At 41.0% G+C, this 22,075-nt stretch overlaps 1 protein-coding gene across 1 annotated transcript in view; it reads left to right on the top strand.

The window, feature by feature from the left end:
• atrn (attractin) overlaps positions 1–22,075 on the top strand; it is a 133,021-nt gene that overhangs the window by 5,192 nt on the left and 105,754 nt on the right. The window contains 8 exon segments of the mRNA XM_054613316.1: positions 7,797–7,880; positions 10,654–10,767; positions 11,092–11,220; positions 13,828–14,024; positions 16,797–16,965; positions 19,087–19,177; positions 20,990–21,092; positions 21,095–21,238. Coding sequence (XP_054469291.1) covers positions 7,797–7,880; positions 10,654–10,767; positions 11,092–11,220; positions 13,828–14,024; positions 16,797–16,965; positions 19,087–19,177; positions 20,990–21,092; positions 21,095–21,238 — 1,031 coding nt within the window.

Below are 22,075 nucleotides of genomic sequence, written 5' to 3'. Positions count from 1 at the left end.
CCTGCTGCTCTCACTGGCCGAGACACTGGCCCTTAACGCTTGAGTTAGTCTATCAAGGATGGAAGTCTCTGTGGGGATTATTAAACCTGAACTTTGGCTTTGTCAGTGGTCTGTTAAGTTTGTCTTATCCTCCAGTGACTTTTAAACAGCAGCATGTAGTTTTTCTGTTTCTATTCTAAAACCCTACTTTGTAAAAAAAATGTTGTATTCAGAGAGGTTTCGATGGTGCTCGTCTGACCCCGAACTTCACTAATAACACAGCAGGCCGCTGACGGTACAGTGTAACGTTTAGCTGCTCAGTCCTCAGCACTCCTGTGCCTGAGTGTTCAGCATCATGAGGCTGCAGCTAGCTCACCCCGTCGGGCCAATTATCATTACATTTAATGGTAAACTTTCTGCTCCGTGATGCCACATTAGCCTTGGAATCAGGGCTGTGTGTTGTTTGTGTCAAAGCGGTCAAAGGGCTGATGGTTTTTTTTATCGGGGAGTGTCTGTGTTTCTGAGGCTGTGTTTAGCATACAGACAATGCTGCCATACAAGGCCGGCTGAATGCTGGTAAAAAGCAGCCTTCTGTGGCGAGGCCCAGCCAAGATGGAGCCCCGGCTACAGCCATGAGGGCCAAAATCAACATGAAGGAGGAGGGGGGACAAAAACAGACAAGTGTGTTTTGTTGTTGGTTTTTATGGCGTAAACATTAGATCTTTTTCATCTGAGGATTTTCAATGAGTGGCTCTGTGCAGTGGAGCGTTTTACTCAGTGAGTGGATGAAATAAATACCACGTATAATACAAATCATTTGATATATATATATATATATATATATTATATATTTATGGCAGTATGACGAATATGTGCAGAATCACATGTTAAAACATCAGTTCCTCTGCCGAACCAAACTTCCCTTATTGTCTTAGTTTTTAAAGGGTCAACTTTTAAATAGCCCTCTATGACTAACATCTCTTTTTTTTAACTCCTCTGGTTGCCAAAATAAAGTCTGATTTGTATAGAAGTCTATGAGAAAATGACTCTACTTCTCTCTTGATTTATTCCCTCAGTAAACATTGTAAACATGAGGTTATGGTCTCAATCTCTAGTTTGAAGTCTTCTTCAATACAGCATGATGTTCATTTAGTCAATTATGAACCATTTAGAGTCAAACAGACCATAAAGCAGAGTATGCTTTAGTGTTACTGTGATTGACGGGTCACCGTTCAAAGAGCAAAGATGGCAAAATCGCCGAATTTGAGGCTTCAGAACGACAGTCCATGAACCGATAGGTGACGTCACGATGACAAAGTCCACAACAGTTCTAGAGGGTTCTATATTTCCAAGGGGACAGGTTTCCAGAAAGAGAATTTGCTGTTTGAGTCTTTTAAATGCAGCTTGTCTTTCGTTGCTTGTGTATTCTTTGGGGGCGTATTGATGCCTTTCGAGTTGAGAGGGAACGTTTCGGTTTCAGTTAATGATAAATCTGTCTAGAGAAGATAATCAGTTTCTTTTGAATTTGAGTTGACATTTGTTGTTGATTCTCAGAAACCCCCAAAACCATAAGATGGCATTTCTATATGTGAAAAGCTCCTTTTTATCTGATTTACTATCAACCACAACAGGCCGCTCTCGTCTCGTTCACTTCCGATGGGGATTCCCAGTGAGCTAAAAGTATTGATGATGATGTTGATGTTGATGATTGTTGCCATGAGGCTGAACTGAAAATGCTATCAGATTATCAGATTACGGCCACAAAGGCCAGCTTTATGCTTATTGGCACAAAGAGTCCCGAAATCTTTTTTTATTAGTACAGCGTGGATCTTTTTATGACTTTAATTTGTTTTTGAGAACGATCGCAGTTATGAGCCGGCAAATAAAAAGCGCCGTCCCTTCCTCGTAGAGTTAGTGTTAACTTCCAACGCATAGTCATGTCCTGATGCAGTTCATTCCCTGCTCCTCTTTAATTGCATATATATGGCATATTAATATTATTTATTTGAGTTAAATAAACACCATCATCCACACACCAGTGCAATGTAAACAGCTCCCATAATGCCATCGGCTGTGTCTGGTAACCTGGCATCATCTGGAACTCCTACCTTTTATAATAAATTGCTGTTAAAACCAAATGGAACATTGTTTATTTTCACATTCACATTGTTGCTAGGTAGCATTGTTCTTCTTTCTGGTCTTTTGCCAATGCATTGCAACATTTCTAAATCGGTTTCCACCACAGACTGCCGATCAGAGGAGTAGAGTGTGTTTTGTCGCCCAAGAATCTCTTAAAAAGTGTATTTTTTTATCTGTCAGGCAACTAGTTAATATTCCAATTATTCTCCAAATCCAAATCCTACATATGTAGAAATGACAAAATAACATTTGAACAATATCCTTCTCCTGATGAACCGCTGATTCATTGTCCATGGCCTGATGTTGACCTTTTCTTGGTGTTTTCAGTTTCACAACTCTCTGCTCTTGTAGTTCCCTTTGTTGTCGTCTCTGCATATCGCTCCACATCCCTCCTCAGGCGTTCTCTGGAAGCCGTCTGAAGGCCGACCTCGCTTTGCTAAAGGCCCCGCCGAGCAACCAGCCTGCCCGCCCTCTGCAGAGACTAATGACCTCCACTGCTGTACCACTGATTCCTTCTGGTTTCAGCTACAGATGCATAGAGGTTTACCCCATCCCTCTCCACGGAGTCACAGGAGGAGTTTAGGAAGTTTTTACATGCCGGTGCTGGATGGATGGATTTGTTTACAACAGAAAGGCCACGGTGGCTGAGATTGCAGTGATTGTTTTTTTTTTGTTTTTTCAAAAGTCAATACATAAATCATTTGGCACTCGGCATGTCTGTGATGCTGAATATCAAAAGACAGGATTGTGTTTGTGCAGATGGGTTGGACCTGCAGGGTCTCAGTGGCGATGGGATGCATCCTAAGGCTGATGGAAGGATACATTTCAACAAAAAAAGCTCTCTTTAAAGTGCAACTGTAACTCAAGCGAAACACTGAGGTGCAAAAAGCAGAACAAGCTCTTGGAAAAAGCCACTTGTTCATAATTTATGAAATATTTATTACACAATATATCTGACTTATTGCTGCATTAGCTTGTTTTGGGCCCACAGCTTTTGTGGATTTGTTTCCATGATTGGTTCACAGCTCTCCTCCTCCTCCTCCTCCTCCTCCTCCGTGGCTGCTGCCGAGTAACTTTAAACCGTCTTGCGTCATCTTAAATGTTTTTTCCATTAAGAAGGGAGGAGAGCATATTTATTTACAACATTTATCTGATGGGCCGAGTTTATTTGAGTGCATATATTGTTTACCGCACTCGACCCTAAGCTCCACACAAGCTTCTCCTGATGTAGAAAAAAATAATAACAATACTATATCCCGTCGAAATCATGCTGATATTAAGGTACGCTTATTTCTGCTAGCTTCTGCAAGATCATGTGCAATAATCAAATTACAACCACAACTGTTTTGGGATATAACATTACAATAAAAAGTATAATTTTCCCCTCAAATGCTCCCTAATCGTTTTTAAAAAAAACAAAACCTCATATCTGCGGCTTTCCTTCGTCTGCTCAGACAGTCTGAGGGGAAAACCCTTCATCCTCTGTAATATTTACCCTCCGTCTGAGCCACCGAGCAGAGCTGTTGTCGCCTCTGAATGAGAGATGGTGTTTGCCATCAGCAGACCACCTCGGCTCTGCTGCAGGGATGCTGTTTGCACGAGGAAGCTGTCGGACGCCAGCGTCGATGCAGGTCTCTGCTTGTGTCAGTGTGGGGTCTAATAACAGGAAGTGGAGGCACCTGATGGTTCACTATTCATCGCAGGACATTTCTGACAGCTGGAATTTTAAAAGTAGAGTGGGATGTAATCAGATATTTTCAGTTTTGCTTTAGATTCTTTTAACTTTAGATTGCAGTGCTGCAAAGGGTTAAAAAAACACATGGAACTTAACTAGAAATCCCATCAACACCACTGACCCTTCAAAGGCAAACCTTATGTGTTCAGACTTATTGACAGAGTTTCATGAACACTTTAGTTTCTATTAGTTATACTGTGATATGACATCTCTCAAAAGTGAGTTTGCAAGTGGCCATACAATGACAACGTCTTTGACTATAATAATAAAAGATAATAGCAACTGTCGGGTTATGAAATAAACCATCATTCCTTTTAGTTTACCACACTAAAAATGTTTTATAAAAAACTTTGAAAAATGAATAGGTTATTGATAATTGACATTGCCAAATGGCAGGTAAATTGCGGTATCTTTTTCTGTACTTTACTCTCTTCGTAATAAAAAAAATGTCTCAATTTCCTTATTTATTTAAAATACCTTGTTAGAACATTTTGTTAGCTGTTTAGAACATTAAGTTATTTATTTAAAACAATTTATTATTTATTTAGAACATTTAGTTATTTATTTAAAACAATTTATTATTCATTTAGAACATTTTGTGATTTATTTCAATATTTTTTTACAACATTTTGTGATTTATTTAAAACATTTTATTCATTTAGAACATTTTGTTAGAACATTTTGTAATTCGTTTAGAATATTTTGTTGGAACATTTCGTTACTTATTGAGAACATTTTACACACCACATAAACATAAACCACTCCCCAAACTCGTCCCTACAACCTTCGCAAAACTGTCACACCGACATAACTCAGTTGGAACCCTTAAGAGAACAAAGTACAGTTCACAACCCTACTTTTTATGCTTCATCGTGATAAAACATGAAGAGACTAGTTGTTCTTTTAATGGCCATAACGCGTATATCTGTCAGGGCTTCTGCTTTTAAAAACCCTCTTTAGTATCCTTTTTATTGTGTTTTATTGAAGACACTCAGCTGCATCGTGTCTTTCCAGGAAATATGTCCACCTTTACTCTGCATAATCCACTGACCTGACTGTCAACAGTTTACAGCAGAACTACTTTCCTCTGAGGAAATAGTCCCTCGGAGCCACAGTTAGGTGCGTAGGTTATCCAGAGTAACTGAAAGCGTTTCTAGGAAGTGACATCGCTCTGTCGTCTTTCATTTTTTTAACCTCCATTTCATTTGGATGTCAACAAAAGATTATTAAAAAAAAACAACTGTCTATCTGCATCTCAATTTGTTGTTTGTTTACAATAACCACCCTTCCTATGGCCTACATATGTGTGATTTCGGTGAACTGGCCCTTTAATTCTTCTTTAAGTGGTCACTACGGATAAATATATGAACTCTAAGTTCATATATGACTATTTGTTATTTTCTTGATGTGTCAGGTGGATGTTTCTTCCCAGTTGTAGTAGTAGAAGTACTGAGCAGACTAAGAAAGCCCTGAACCTGCATCAGTTTGAGTTCTGGGGTTTGGAGCGGTGGTGTCTTTGGGTCCAGGTGAGTCTGGAGCCTCTGGCCCCTCTGAGGACGCTGTTTGTCTGAGAGCTGGGAGAGCCCAGAGTCCCAGCAGGCCACGGGGCTGTTTGAGCACTGAGCGACCTGTAATTACAGCGTTAGTGTACTCGTTAGCTAACCGCTGAGACCTGCTGCGAGGAGAGGAGAGGAAAAAGACCTGGGTTAAACTGCTGACACAAACAGTGAGCCAGCAGAATTCAGCAAAGCCTCGTGTGTGTGTGTGTGTGTGTGTGTGTGTGTGTGTGGTCCTCAATCTTTGACTTTGATGTAATGAGTTAAGTTTTCTGTCTATTTGGTGGTTAAACTCTGCATTTGCTGATGCACTGACTTCAGGTCAGAGATACTGTAGCAGAAGAGCATTGCTGCATTATAGAGTCACACGCTTGGCACCCGTTCCAGCTCGTCTTTAACTTAACAACAACACCCTTGGACCTTGAGCCCCCCCCCACACACACACACACACACACACACACACACACAGCTGGGGCTGTTGGCCTGCACCTCTGCATTCTCGGTCTGCAGGAGAACGTGTTTGTCAAGAACAATGACGTTGCAGCCACACTTGTTGTAAAATAGAATAAACACTTTGTTATGCAATGCGCACCAGGGTTCCTCACAGATTGTTCAGACGTCGAGACTAAAGCTCTTTACTGAGGTGTTGTTTGAAAGCGTGTCTTCAGGTTGTTATTTACATGGCGGTGCAGAGATCTTTAACTGGCTCCTGTAGCTGAACAGGGCCGGAGTGTGTTCTCTGCAGACCTCGGTCCAAAGCGGTGCTGAGAGACTGTTTTGGAACAAGACTGTGACTGTGTTTGTTAGCGGCGTCATGGCGCCCTGAGGCCGACATCAGTAATGATACAATCTCAGCCTGCAAAGTGTCCCCCTGCGTCCCTCAGCTCCTCTCCTCTGCTGTGTCATCAAGCAGGAGTGGATGAGGCCGGGCCGCCGTTACCATACTATTAGTCTGTTGTTGTTGTTTTTTTTTTTTCTTTCTCTCCGTCGCGGCGCTTTGCCTCGGATAATAATTTGCTGTGAGGTTTAATCATTCTCTGCCTCGTAGCTGTCCTGTTTGCTGCTGCTTGCTCAACCAGCGAGCTGCATGGACCAAATAATAAAGTGGCAGAGGTTAATGTTTACCTGCTCGCTCTCTCTGCTCTGCTGACTGACTCTTGTGTAACAACGCTGTGTGTGTGTGTGTGTGTAATCATTTCTACTGTGTCGCTCCAGAGCAGAAATTACACCTGCAGTCTGAATATTTTAGTCAGTGTTTTAAGGCTTTAGATAATTAAACAGATATCAGTATTGCAAAGTTTACAGAACTGACTTTGACTCATATGTTGTTGCTGGAAACTCCTTGAATGAAAATACATAAATGACACGTAGGCCTGTTGGTGAATATTTTGTGTCTTTTAGTTATTTTAAATAAATATTCCCTCTAGAACAGGTCAGAAAAAACAAAAAACATCACAAATGAAAAATATTGAAGTTTCAAATATATAGAAAAAGCAATCCTCACATTTGAAAAAACAAAAAAGTTTTGCTTTATAAATGACTCAATCATTTTCTTTGTTGACCCACTTTTCATTTCAGCACTAAATTGATCCGTCAGTTTGATGATTTATCAAATAACAGGACCAAGAGTCGACAGCCATGTAGCCTCGGTGAGGCTTTAAATAGGGGTCAGCGCTGCTTTGAGCTAACTGCTAGCATCAGCTTGTTAGTTTTGCGTGCTAGCATGCTAACAGGGTCAAGTGAGGGACAAATCATTATCATCCTGAGGTGTACATTAATGTCTGAACACAATCCATCTAATAGTTCTTAATATTTCAATCTGGACCACAAAACATTTGTGTGTTTTTTTTTTTACTGTTGGTTAAATAACTCAAGAAATAGAAAAGATACAAGTTTAGGTTTTGGACACCTGTGATGTGAAAATGTAAAAAAAAAAAAAGTCTATAGATAAATAAAAGTCAGAATGTTTTTCAGAGGAATGTTAATGTATTTGTTAGTCAGTATTCGTTTGTTATTGCACCATAAATCAATTGTTTCAGTTATTTTTGCATGAAATTCTATTGAGATTAAACCGTTTGATTGGTTAAAAAAAAAAAATAACACACATTCTTGAATCCCATTTGGAGCCATTTGGCTTCCTTTTCTTGTTTTGAATCCTGCTTTGTAATGTGACAGATGCACGCTGTTCTCTGTCAAAGTTCTTGCTTAAAGCTATAGGTCTCTTGGGGGGTTTGCTTTGTTGTTGTAGATTCAGTGTTGCCATCAGTAGTATCACATCACATCATACATGGACTGGACACAGTTTCCAGGATCTCAGCTTGTTTAGAATAAAACGTATCACATCAACATTCGTAACCGCGACTTCCTCTCCTTTTCTTTTCTCTCAGGTTGACGGGGCCCTCTGGTCACCTGACTGACGGTCCAGGAAACTACAAGTACAAGACCAAGTGTACCTGGCTGATCGAGGGACAGTAAGTAGAGCTCTGATCCAACAGCAGGAAAGAAACGCCACATCAGGACCTGGCAACAAACATGCTGCTCTTTATAGACTTTCTTAAATCTGTCTCGCACTGACAGAAATCCTCAATCAATTCATAAAACCTAAACCGCTCTAGAAAAAAGTACAAATAAATCAGTAGCATGTAATAAAGTTGTGGATGTTTGCGATCCAAAAACAGTAGATTTCTCAAATTATCTTCGGAGGTGGTCAAACATCTTGACGTAGCCAGAACAAAGATGGCCGACACTCTGCAGGGAAACCGACCCTCTCTTATTGATTTCATCCATCAAATCAGCTTCTGCCTTTTTAAGAAAAAACAAAGAGCTACGGAGTGAATCCTAAAAAAAACACGAGACAGCTGAGGGATGGATCGTGAAAGCCGAGGCTGCCAGTCAAAATTTCCAAAAAAGGGGGGTTGCTCATAAGGATTATTTACACAGACTGCTCGACAGTCCTTCTCCGAGGTTCCATCCAGAACGAGGAGTTTACAGTATCCAGAAGGTGATGATGAAAATGAAGAACTCAATACTCCTCTTTGTTTTTTACTCGGCATAACCAGAGCACCGATTCAGAGCCATGAATCTTGACATTTTTTATTTTTTCTTCGACCCTGGCAGCTCCTCCGAACCATAAACTCTTTGATTACATTTGCATTTCGGACGTTTAGCCAACGGAGGGGGATTAAACATGAGTGGCTGTGTCGAGGCTCATCGAGGTCGCGCTCGTGTTCTCTGACAGGACGTGTGGACCTGAGAGGGTTTTTGAACTTCTGACCTTCCTGTTCCTGTATGGCTTCTCTGCCCCGTCATTCAGCGTTTTCATTAACACCCTAATGGCTCTTTAACGTGCCGTCTTGAGCCCTCAGCCCGTGTTTAACAAGAGGTCAACACGGTGACGCGTGCACCGCTATCATCAGAGTGACGAACTTCCTCTCTGACGTTAAGTTAGACCCAAAGGCCTAACTTTTACGGACTTCGGATGTAATTGCAGATTTTTTTTGGAATAGTACTTTCTTTGTCAGATGTCTCCAGTCGCTTCTCCTGATTCATTATTTACCGGTCACAAGCCGTCTCCTCTAATCGAACCTCGGGGCTGCCGCCATTCCTCCAGTTTATTTTGTCTGCAGATGAAAGGACGAAGAGCCGCCGCTTCATTGTAATGAATTCAATTCAATTCAATTCAGTTTATTTTGTATAGCCCAGAATCACAAATTCAATTTTGAAGAGGCTTTACAAAAAATCCTCTGTCCTTCCCTCAATTCAATTTTGAAAAAAATGTGACCATTCATAACATTTCCTGTTCCCCAACATAGACGCGCTAAATGGGCCTCTGTGTTCTTCCCTCCTCGTTTGTATGATTTCCTTTTTTTCAATGTTAACCAAATTCAGACCACAAAATATATTTAAATAGCACAAAAACGGATTAAACACGCTTTGTTTTTCTGCCCGCTGTCTTTAAACTTCAAAGGACGCGTGGACTGTTAGTTTGTTCATGTTGCACATAGACAAATCCTACGATATCTGCTACATGATGCAGCTTTACTGTCAGATTTAACAGCTGGGATTGACTTTGCAGTACAGCTGTTACATTTGCCACCAACATCACAGAAGAAAATAAAATAATATACGTTTTTTTTCTTTGATTTAATCTGTGATTTCAAGTAAACGAGGAGACAGGGTGGGATGAAAACGCCACCAGACAAATGCTACTAAAGTGTTGTTGTACCAGGTGGTGAATGTTTCTATCATATCAGCTGTTAATAATCCACCTGCTACGTTAATACATTATTTTGTTGTTTGTTCTGCTCATGTAGTGAAAGAGGATGTTTCATTCTGGGTTCAGCCTCTTCACATGGTGAATCATGAACTAAATATCTTAACAAGTGAACTTGAGGTTGGAATTCTTAGCAGGAAAGATGACGAGGCTACTGATTTCCCAGAAGTTTCCATGACACATTTATCAAATTAGCATAATTAAAAAAATACAGTTTACAGGATCTTGCATACTGAGGAACTGGAACTTAATAAATATTTTTACAGAAGTAGCTGTTGCACGGTGTGCAGCATTTTGAGTTGAGCATTGTTTGTTTGTGTCTGGTATTCTCAGAGTTGGACCAGTTGGAAATGTGTTAAAAGAATGTTCTGCAGTACCATAGAGCAGAGGTTAGACAATTATTTTTGGATGGTAGACGCTGTTAAAGCTACAAAGGCGTGCTTTTTGCACCAACTTGCAAGCTAATCAACTGTGTCCTTTCACTCACTGGGTTCAAAACATGTTTTTACTCCAGTTAGACTGAATGAGGTGAATCCAAATATTCCATATATATTCTTAAATTACGTTTAAATACAGGCCCTGTTTGCTCTAAACTTTGAATTCTTGATTTGTACTCAGAGGATTATACTTTAAATTTCAAAGAGAAGAAATATAATCTTGATCTCTTTTTGCTGGAAAGATGTAAAAAGCCCTTCTGTTGGATTCTGGCTTAAATAATTAAAATACAAAATAAAAGACCAAAACACATCTTTATACAAACAAACATGTATTTATTTCCATATATATATATATATATATATATATATATATATATATATATATATATATATATATATATATATATATATTTTAATGAATCCAGTTTGTTAAATGACTGAGCTTATTCTGGTGACTCAGGTAGACTTCTGATATCACTGTTAAAGTGGTTTGGTTATTATTAATGTGTGTGTGTGTGTGTGTGTGTGTTCCAGGCCCAACACAATACTCCGACTACGGTTCAACCACTTTGCCACAGAATGCAGCTGGGACCACCTTTACGTTTACGACGGAGACTCCATCTACGCCCCTCTCCTCGCTGCCTTCAGGTGCGTCCACTGAAGTCTGACTGAAGTTTGGTTGGAGGACAGGTAGCTTCTTGTGTCGACAGGATTCCCTGAATAGAAATCTGCCTCTACATTTGCTCGGCTTTTGGTTAAAGTATTCACTTCTGTCTCTCATAATTTCCCGAGCAGAGAGCGTCTGTTTACGATAGGAGAGAAAACTCAGTGAAATGTGATTTAAAAACCATTACTGAACCATTAAATGTTCACATAATCAAGCCTGGCCTTCATTTACATATCAGTTTAGGAGTAAAATATTTATAAATGGTGATTAAAAATAAATGTGTAAAATGTCCCTTTTGATTGCAGTGGTCTGATTGTTCCCGAGCGCTACGGGAACGAGACGGTTCCTGAGGTGGTGTCTCAGTCCGGCTACGCCCTGCTGCACTTCTTCAGTGATGCAGCTTACAACCTGACCGGCTTCAACATTTCATACAGGTGAGCGAAGAACAACATGAAATAATCGTTTATATTTGACCACTTTCTATACCAAAAACAACCGAGTACATGCGGCGGCAATGTTTTAAATTGCCTGTTGGTTCCATTTCAAAATAAGAAAGTGCAATACAACCAAAAGCATCTTTCATAAATGCATAAATATCATCTCGGGCCCTTTCTTGGTTTTGGAAATCTTAGCTGGAACAGCAGCTTCCACATATCAAGTGGCTCCTAATCCTCCACAGCTGAGCGTCTGCTGCTGCCAGACCTCAGGGTCTGTGTCTCTCAGGGTCCACGCATGCATGCATGCATGATGGAGTCAGTCTCTCCATAAAAGTATCTGCGAAATAACACACCCTTAGATACTGAGAACCTCCTGTACAAATAATTTCTGTTTTTACTGGCTGGTGATATTTATTTAGGTGAAGGAGCATACTCCCCGCTCCTCCTCGGGACACATGACGCATACAAAGCTATCACTTCCTGTGTGATTCAGTCGGCCCGCTGACACGGATGCTTGACGGCGTTTCAGAGAGACGATCGTGTCGTGAAGCTGTCGTCCATTTGCTGCAGTTTGTTTTTGTCGCATCACCACACACCGTCATCCGGCAGTCTGAGCACAAAACAGTTAGCAAGGACAATATATTAAGATTAACAAAGAACATATATTGATTCCCATGTTTGTATATCAAACATCTATCCACAATAAACTAGAAATCTAGTCTTGTTCCTTTAATCTACCAAACATCCATATATCTGTGCACAGCAGCAAGCCCACAGATAGATCAAACTGAACTTCACACGGACAAAAATGTCCTCCGTTTTCTCCGACCTGGTTCCTCATTCTGGTATAAAAAGGAAAGAATGTTGTAAAAACCAAAGTGAAGCTTGTCCTTTCCAAACATCTGCAAAAGGACACAATGGACGCCTGCTCATTGGTACTGTCGCCATAGCGATGGGATTGAAGTCGGGCTGAGAAACACCGAGTCGGATGAAAGCAGAGTGCCCTCGGGGCCCCACGGTCTTTGGTGTCTCGGGGAGGTGGAGGAGCCGAAAACATCAAACCACGAAGAAACATGAAAGAATGTGGAGGGCCCTTTGTGTCGCCTGCCTCGCTCCCAAACATCTCACCTCAGTCTCTCACTTTAATGCATGTTTTTACAGAAAATGTTTTCTCACCTTTTTTAAAATGATAACATTAGGGACACTGTATTTCCATATTAAAGGGGAGGTCTGGTTTATGGTCAACAGATTCCATGAACAGATCAAAACCAACGGTTAATTAATCCAATAGCCAGTGTTGTTTGTGTTTCAAAGTCTGATATATTCTCTTCCTCTTTAGCATAAAGCTCCATTGTTTTCCAAAAACTATTAAAAACACACCTATGAGTCACACTGCTGTGCCGGGTGTTCACTCATTACCATTAACATTTTGTTTATTCTGAGTTGATCCTACACACATTGTGCTGCTTCTGTAAATGCTCAACAAAGCCCTAATGTGTATTAATCCACGTCGTTAGCCGTTTTAGGAAATGTCAGAACCCTTTTTTTTGTTTTAATGAAAGTATACAGTGTATTTGTGACCTGTTTCTGAAGGTTAACAGCTTCAGTAACAACCGATGGGCTTTAGCTAGAGAGCTGTAGGACGTTGGTATACTTAAATACTGAGAAATGGACTAGCATGACGTTGGTTTTGGTCTTTTCATGAGATTTGTTGACATGATAAATAAATAATATAGAATAATGCCAAATCATAAAGAATTTAATTGAATGTGTTGTACATGTCAGTTTGTAAAAGTGTGGGGGTTTATAAAGTTCCATCTGCCCAGTAACCTGAAGCTGCTTTCATTTTGAGACATTTTGCAGTGTTGATCGTTAAATATTGAGCTGCATGTTTTAGCTAGATCATGGTATGTAGTTCTTCTCAGGAGAAGTGTGGCTACTTAATGCCTATATACTATACATACATTTTGTAAAAAAAAATATTCTATTTGTAATTTTTTGGGAATGTTGTTTCTAGTGATATTACTTTGTCTTTGTACATTTAGCTTTCTCTTTGTGAAGTTTAAGTAGCAGTAGCTTTCTAAAGCCCATTTTTAGTTTTTTCAAAGCTCAGTGTCTCACATCAGCACGCCAAAAATTGAATGTTTTTGCCACTCTTCTAGTCAAAACCTGCTTAACATTTTACAATGGGATTTTGGACATAGGTACAGGGAACTGTGGGCTCCACATGAACCCTTATTCTTTTTATTTATTTATTTTCAGGGTAAATCTTTTGCATTTATATATTGAAATGAGTCTGCAGGGAGCCAAATCTTAATGGCAGCCCTTCAAAAACTGACAGGGTTGTCTTATTTCACAGTGTATGTGTTGATAGTTACTCCAGATACCCACATGTATGTACACTACCACGAAAAAATGTGACTTTTTAATGACGTCTCTGTCCCCTTTAAGCCTGGAGGCAGCTCAGGAGTCATTTGCAGGAGAGCAGATGTGACTCCGTTGTTGAAACATGTCCCTGATATTTTATTCACAGTCTGTATTTCAGGAATCCTGGTTCCTCACCCTCTCTCTGTCTCCTCCTCCTCCTCCCCCCCTCTCTCCCAGGGTGAACACATGTCCCAACAACTGCTCGGGCCGCGGCGAGTGTCGCGTGATGAACTCCACGGGTTCGGTGTACTGCGAGTGCGAGGACAACTGGAAGGGTGCGGCCTGCGACGTCCCGTACTGCATGGCCGACTGCGGCTACCCCGAACGAGGCCACTGCGAGGACAAGACCTGCGTCTGCAAGACCGGATGGCAAGGTGGGCTGGCATCACGTGACCTCATTATGCGATCTGCTGAGCTGGTTTGAATAACCACCATGTCATCATGTTGGTTTCATCAGACCCACTCTTCAGAAACCCTCCTCTGTGGCTTGAATACGCTTCTTACTGGGTCTGTGTTCTCTGTGCAGAATGAACCGGGGCTCTGGTCTCAGGGGGAAATCTCACATTTTAGCTGCCAAAACTCCCTTTTATAAGCCATAATTATATATACAGTATATTCATGGGCATGCAGTGTGTCTTTCCTCATGTATTCAACACCATTTTTCGGAGCAGGTGGGGCTTTCAGCTGAAGAAAGGTTAGATGGAACAACATCGACACCTGCATCGCCGCAAACATCTGCTATTTGTTCAGTGATTCATACAGACGGAATGAAGTCAAACGAAATGTAAATTCAGTCCGAGTATCAGGTTAATATGTAACTGAGGTAGTCAACTATTCTGCTGTGGTGTTCAGTGTACCAGCCACTTAGAATGGCTGAAAGTGTGGCAGGATTCTTCTCCTATAAATAGGTAAGAAATAGTATAATTGAGAGAAGGTTTTAATGAAGGAGTTGGACCGTTTGGCTCCTGCTGCCTAATGATGCAACTCTACGTTCAGTAGTGATTGATGGTGTTTAGGTTGATTCCTGTGTAAAAGGACACATTTTTCTGTTGATGGAGTCCTTATTTCAGGGTCAATGCTTTTATGTGACAGCGTCCCTCAGCGTCCAATCACTAAGAAAACTTATAAAACACAGAAAGTTGAGATCAGTTAAACATTTCCCACCAGCACCATAATGAATGTTTTTTTTTTTTAATCTAAAACAAATAAATAAAAATAAACCTTCTCACCTCAACTTTTTCAACATTGATGGAATCCATTTCATTATATTTTAGTAATTGCTTCTTTTTTTTTTTTTAAATCGCTGTCCAGCGGTATTATAATATAATGCAGATCAGAGCGTTCCTGCTATTTCCTTTTAGAACGAGCCCAGGAATAAATGAAACACCAACAAATCTCCAGAGCCGCTCCAGTGAAGCAGTTGGAGGTTTAGTAGAGAGCGTGTTACTGACTTTATCCGTCCAGGTTTCTTCTGTTTTTATCCGGTGATTCAAACCCATTCCCTCTTCAGCTCTAAGCCTCCACTGTTATTTTTTGAGAACCCCCGCAACGTCCATCTGCTGTAACCCGATGGACCTCAGATGGACTTTTTGCACGCTCAGCTTCCTGATCTTTTTAGTGGCGTAATGAATATGAGTCTTTTTTCGTTTTTTCATGTTCTGATGACCAGACACTACTCTATCCCCTTTTGAATCGGACCATATGCGCCTTCTAACAGCTCTATTAGTTCTTAAACGGCTCTGCTGAGCCACTCTGCGCAGAGCAGAGACAACGGCTTCATTTAACTGCAGTTATATCAGCAGCTCCGTGTGTTTCACCATCTAATTACCAAAGCTGAGGGAGTTGAGAAGCAGACTGGTGTTTTCTTTAGCCTTTATTACCCTGTCATGGTGTGTTAGCCGAGGAATAGCACACTTAGTGTACTCTGCGCTGCCAGCTCCCAAATGAACTCATTTTCTGCACCAACCAGTGAAAAGAAAAAAAAAAAAAAATCAGACAGATGCCTGTTTAGTCAGGCCGGCCTTGCATTTAATCTCTCTTTCACAGATGGGTGGCCCTCAACAAATGACATCTTTAAGGGAAGCAAAAGGCTGCATTTGTTTTTATTTATGGGAAACGCCACCAAGTTGCAAATGGCAATTTTGTTTTTCTTCGAGGTAGTGGAGGAATATTAGACACCAGGGAGAAACGAAAAGGAGAAACGGGTTCATGGACTTTTTCTCTCATCACGTGTTCACTTCTGCATTGTTTTGGATGATCATCAATAGGGAATTTGCCCTCCAGCAGTTACATCCTGTTTCTACTGTACGATGGAGTGATAGCAGTAATTTATCGGTAAATGTTTTATTCCAGGCATCGACAGGACAAGGACACAATTGATTTATTTATGACTTTACTTGTTTGCCAACAATCTATCCCCCCCTATTCCCCCCCTGCTCATTGAATAGTGTTTCCGGTTTATGCTACCGTCATTGTTCTCGTCCGATAACAGGAAAAGGCCGTCTGTCTATAAAAGAGTCATTCCACTGAAATCGGTCAAGCCTTGATAGTTTGTTTGCTGAAAGAACTTTCAAAAAAAGAAATCTCTCCAAACACAATAAGGGGTTCCTGTAAAACATCCACTTTTCTTTTACACAGCGCATAATCTTGCATTTCCAAAAACTTTAGGAACTACTTTCTAATGCTAGATTACTCCACACCTTCATAACCAGTCTCATTTATCTAAAGGTTTGAAAAAGCCTCTTTGAGCTCCCTGCCCTTTCCTTTCACCTCTCACTTCCATAATTTAAAAGAAATCAATAATTGATTGTGTGTGTTTTTTTTTTTTTTGTTGCAACTAATGGAAATCAGATAGCTCCACGTTTGTTAAACCCTCTTCCCGGCTGCAGGACGTTAAAGTGAACTGATGAAGTTTAATCCTCATTACATTCTCCATTTCTTTTCTTGTTTTTATGCTGATTCTTTTAGTTGGTATTGAATCTGTTTTAAAGCCGTCTGTTTTTATGTTCCCCTAAAAAGCCCGAGGTTGTTTATGGTGTTTATCATATATATATGTACAAAAGAAATCCCCCTATAGATGAACTGAGCTCCCTGCATCATTAATCCCCCGTGGAGTCCTGACTCTGAGGTTTCCTTCCCTCCTTCAGGTCCAGACTGCCTCGTCTCAGTGCCTGCCAACTCCTCCTTCTGGACCCGGGAGGAGTACACCGAGGCCGGGCTGGCGAGGGCCTCCCACAAGGCCGTGGTGGACCAGGGCATCATGTGGGTCATAGGAGGCTACGTCTTCAACGCCTCCGACTATCACATGGTCAAAGCGTAAGTGCTCTCTCCCCTGTGGGCATCCACACTTGCATATTTATTTATTTTTGGGCTGCAGCTCTCATCCAAGAGATCTGCGAGACATGACCCTGCTGTTGCTATGCGACTGCATAGGGAATGTGCTGCTGAAACACAGGGTCTATGTTTTTTAGACTTTCATGCCCGTTACAGAGACGGAGCGCAACGCATCACACTCTGAAAACCACGGGCCGCCGAGGGCCAAACAACCGACGTCGACATATGCAACCAAGTGCTGAAATGCAGACAACATGCCTGCAGCTAGCTATAAACATCAGATTCCAACCTTACAGAGGGGTATTTTAGCACGCTATGTCTACCAGGGGTCCATAGCTAACTTGTCCCATGATCAGTTTAGTTGATGGCAAGCTCCTGTAATCAGCTTGCATTAATGCTGCATAGCTTCCTGATTCATCCACATTCCACTATAACACAAGTTACTGCGTACTGTCAAAATGCTTTAGAGAAACACAAACGCTTTTCTCATTCTTCCTGCTGATGCCTCTTTTGTCTTCTTAAAGGCTCAGTTTTTCAGCTCTGCATCTTATGGGATGGATGGTATTTGTAAAGCGCCTTTCTAGTCTTCCGACCACTCAAAGCGCCATGCGAGGTGCTAAACTAATTCAAATTCACACCACATTCATAGCCGATGAACAGTTAGGGGTTAAGTGTCTTGCCCAAGGACACATCGACGTGGGCTGGCGAAGCTGGGGATCAAACTGATTGGAATATGACCCGCTCGACCTCTGAGCCACAGCCGCCCTCTATATGAACGTAGTTCTGGTTCTTTACCGTGTTGATGTTGCATCCCAGCAACACAGCAGCTTTAAGCATTTTTCTTTCGTTTGCTAGCAGACGAAATGGACAAAGATGCACCTTCACACAATTCCAAGTCAAACGAGAGAGCGCTGATTTGTTTTCTTTCTTCCGGTGTGGGCGGGACTTAATAGCGCTCTGTTTCTGCACTGTATGCTAAAGTAATACTTGGAAGTCGGCTTCTCCGTGACCGCCCTGTCTGTCGAAAATAACCAAGAAGAAGAACACAGCTCTGCACAGACCGAAGGATGTAATTAAAACCATAAAATTACAGGATGGTTCGATGCTCCTCACCCTGAACTCCACCCAGGAACATCACCCTCCACCCCTTGGCTTTGGCTCATATTCAGTTTTTTTTAAGGGTTGCAAACGGACCAAGGCCATTTTTTATTTCTGCTCAGGGTCTGTCATGTGACATTATATAGCAGCATTCTGCCAACTCTGCACAACTTCTTGTGTTTGCCACCTTGACATAGTCTGATTACACAATAGCCTGGTTCTCCTCCTGCAGGGTTATAAGCTATGCTTTCTCACAGTCTGTGAAACCAAACTGTACCTCTAACCTAAAGGTAGGAAACACAATGAAGGCACGTGATGAGTGGCATTTTCCTTTTTTTTTTTTAATAGTTGTTAGACTTTGTCTCCATTGTAGTTTTATTTACCACAGTCTTTGATGAATGACACTCAAGAAAAGTGAAAACCATTAAAGCTGGACCAGCCAACGTCCCACATGGGAGGCTCCACATGACAAAGAGTTGGTATCAGAAACAGAGTATTTCCTACAGAATATTGTGAGACTTCGTGAATGGACCTAGGACCCCCTAGAAGGGTCTGAGGTATGCACCCCTGGAAGAAAATGTTGTACATTTCAAAATAAAATGCATCAATCTGGTGCACTTTGAGAGCAAAATGAAGATGCTAGGTCTATGAAGAACTTTGTGCTCTTGTAAACAATGTTGTGCTCGTGCTTAAGTAGTGGTATAATGTACCTACCGTAAGTACTCGACTCAAGTACTCCACTCAAGCATGATTTTGAGGTACTTGTACTTTGTTTTTTTTTTTTATTCTACTACATCTCAGACAGAAAGATGGTACTTTAAACATTACTTTATATTCCCTCACTCTTTGTCACATTCAAGTGATCAACTGAATCTGGATGAAACTGTTGATTTATTTATTTCATTACATGTAACAAATGATTGAACGCAGACTAAACCAGGACATGAGGAGCTTCTTAAAGCCGTCCTGTAATGTTCATCTCACCTTCCTCTGTCCTTTTTGCAGGTATAACCTCAGCAGCAAGAGCTGGATGACCCTTGACCCCTCCGTCCACACCGTCACCCCACGATACGGCCACTCACTGGCTCTTCATGAGGTAGGTGGAGGGATGGAGTAATGCACAACCATTAATACAATATGACACTGTACATTATAATAGCTCATCTCTGTGGAATATGAAAAAGGGCTTCAAAAGAGGAGCAGAACAGAACAGTTGACAACTAAATTAATTGGAGGCTCCAGCAGAAACATTGTATATATATTTTTTTATTTCTGCTTTCTGTGTCTGTCTGTTGTCTGGAACTAATATTCTGTTTTAAATCTCTGGCTTCTGATGTGCCGCAGTGAAGTGGTGAAGCCGTTTCCTCTCAGACAGAGAAGGCTGTTAGGAGTCGCTGATGGAATAATAAATTCCAGAGAGAGGAGGGTTCAGAGGGAGACGCAGTCTGTCTGCTCTGTGGTTTCAAGAGAACACAGTTTGAGCTGCAGAGTGTTTGTAACACACAAATTGCATCACGGGGGATGAACGTGTCTTGGAAGTCAATGTGGGCTCGAGAAGACACACATCAGGAATCTAATCGGTGTTGATACCTAACAGATAAGAGCGACGTTAAGCCTCGCGACAACAGGTGATGTAGAGATTCAGCCTGTCAGGCACACAAACAGAAGCCATCACCGGTTTATAAAAAGATGAAGATGCTTCTTCTCCTGGAAATAAATAATCCAAGCATTTGTGAACCCGAGCTGTTTTCAGTGACTTTCACAGGACCAGAAAACACTGTTTAGATGATATGGAAGAGGAAGTTTGAGTAAAAAAAAAAAAAAACAGCATAATCTTTATTTATTGTATTCAATCTTTATTCGATCATGCTGTCTCATTTCAAGACTGGAGAATCAGAAACATTCACAAGAACGTAATCAGCAAAATGGAAACACCACAACCAAGAATCATAAAACCACATCAGATATTAAAGTACCTGGAACCAGTTGACCATGATAAGTGCGTCCAAAATAAATAGTTACTGGATCTTGTAATGTAGTCACTAGATATAAATGAGAGTAGAAAAGATGTAAGGTAGTTTGGAAGCTTCAACAGTAGAGATTTATAAATTAATGATATGAGATGGCTATATATATATTTTCTTTTATAGAGGTCTCTTGTTGAATCACTGAATCTGAATAAATCGAAATTTAGAATCTTTGGGAATTGTTTGACTCAAACAACAACCTGATAAATTAAGTACAATTTGACATTTAAAAGAAAATAATAAATAATGCTGGAAACCACATATCAGTTATATCAAAGCTAAAATATCAGTCAATTGCATTATTATATAATGTCAAAATTCTTCTAAATCAAACTCTGTTATACTGTTCGATTATAGTCCCATATATAACTATTGGGTGGAAGTGTGGGGAAGTACATTTGAATTAAACACAAATTCAATCTCCATCCTTCAAAAAAACAAACAAACCCACTGAAATTTAAAGATTTGTTCGACTTCAAAACAAATTATTACCAAATAACTGAACACTAACAGCTGCTTGTAATAACGACCTCTAGCTCCCGGCCTTGAGGGGTTTCTCTGTTCAGTACTTTCTGCAATTTTCTTGCACACACATTATCAAGTGAATGAGTGTATTCTACCCCAATCAAGGGAAATGTCAAGAGGCTCTTAATATCAAGAGACATCCTTCTGTCTGACCTCCAGACTCTGATCCTTCAGGTCTTTCAGCGGGGAAAACTGTTCTGTAGGGAACAAGGTCCAGGGCGTTATAATAAACTAGTGTTATGATTTAAAAACTCGAGGACCAATAGAAGGATATTTACATTTAGTTCTGAAAGGACCTCTGCATGTATGAATATGATCCAACCCTGCTCCTCTGCTTGTCTTTGTTTTTCCTCCAGGGTAAGATCTACATGTACGGAGGAAAGATCGACTCCACGGGGAACGTGTCCAGCCAGCTGTGGGTTTTCCACGTCCAGAACCAGACCTGGGTCCTCCTGAGCCCCGGGCCAACGAGCAGTACGCCGTGGTGGGACACTCGGCCCACATTGTGCCTCCGGTCCAGGACGGCGAGGGCCCCGTCATGCTGGTGATGTTCGGACACTGTCCTCTGTACGGATACATCAGCCAGGTGCAGGAGTACAACATCGGTGAGTTGTAGCTGCAGGTCCATAAAAATGATGGAGAGAGACTGAACCAAAAAACAAAAAAACATCACAGATTACCCATAAAGCTTAGTTTATAGTCGCCCTATTAAGTCGCAGGCGCCAGATAATTGACATCAGAGCCTGCAAGTGGTCGTGGTGGTTGGTCGAGGGCCTCTGAATTTTTGTTACGTGACTGTCACAAATAGTTCACTGATAAAAGCGATATTTATATATGTGGGGATTATAAATGCTTTAGAAACAGGAGGTGTGAAAAATCTTCATTCGAGCCAAATCAATTTGTTTACAGGTCATTCTGGTTCGTTTCCTTACGATGCCTGTAATACTTTACTTGTGTCTTTACAGGGCTTGTATAAAACAATAAAGTAGTGCATTGATATGAGATAAGAGTTTAAAGATGATTACAAATCCTCCTCGGCATTTTGGTTTATGGCTCATTGCAGGTCACACAGGTTACAGTTCATTTTGTTTGTTCGCCCTCTGGCGTTACAGAGAATAATGCAACAGACCGCTCGTTGAGTATAAACGCCTCTGTAAATGCTCGGAGTTTGCATCATCCGCAAAGGCTCCACAACAGCGAATTAACACTGACCACCAAGATGAAGTTAACGAGTTGACTCTGGTGGTCTGTTCCTCTTAATCCACCTACGTCGGCGGCAAGACACTGAATTTAATTAAGAGTTCTCGTTTTCTCCTAGAAGCAAATCTGAGAAAATGTGATGAATTAACCTGCTGTGGTGTCCAGATGGACACGAGTGTGTGTCCTATTTGCTCACAAATTAAAATGATTTGGTCGATCTCCTTAAATGAATTATGATCAAT

Source organism: Anoplopoma fimbria, chromosome 15 (genome assembly GCF_027596085.1).
Source record: "Anoplopoma fimbria isolate UVic2021 breed Golden Eagle Sablefish chromosome 15, Afim_UVic_2022, whole genome shotgun sequence".
Classification (NCBI taxonomy): Eukaryota; Metazoa; Chordata; class Actinopteri; order Perciformes; family Anoplopomatidae; genus Anoplopoma; species Anoplopoma fimbria.
The sequence above is the reverse complement of the archived record's forward strand: the minus strand, read 5'-3'. Positions and strand labels throughout refer to the sequence as shown.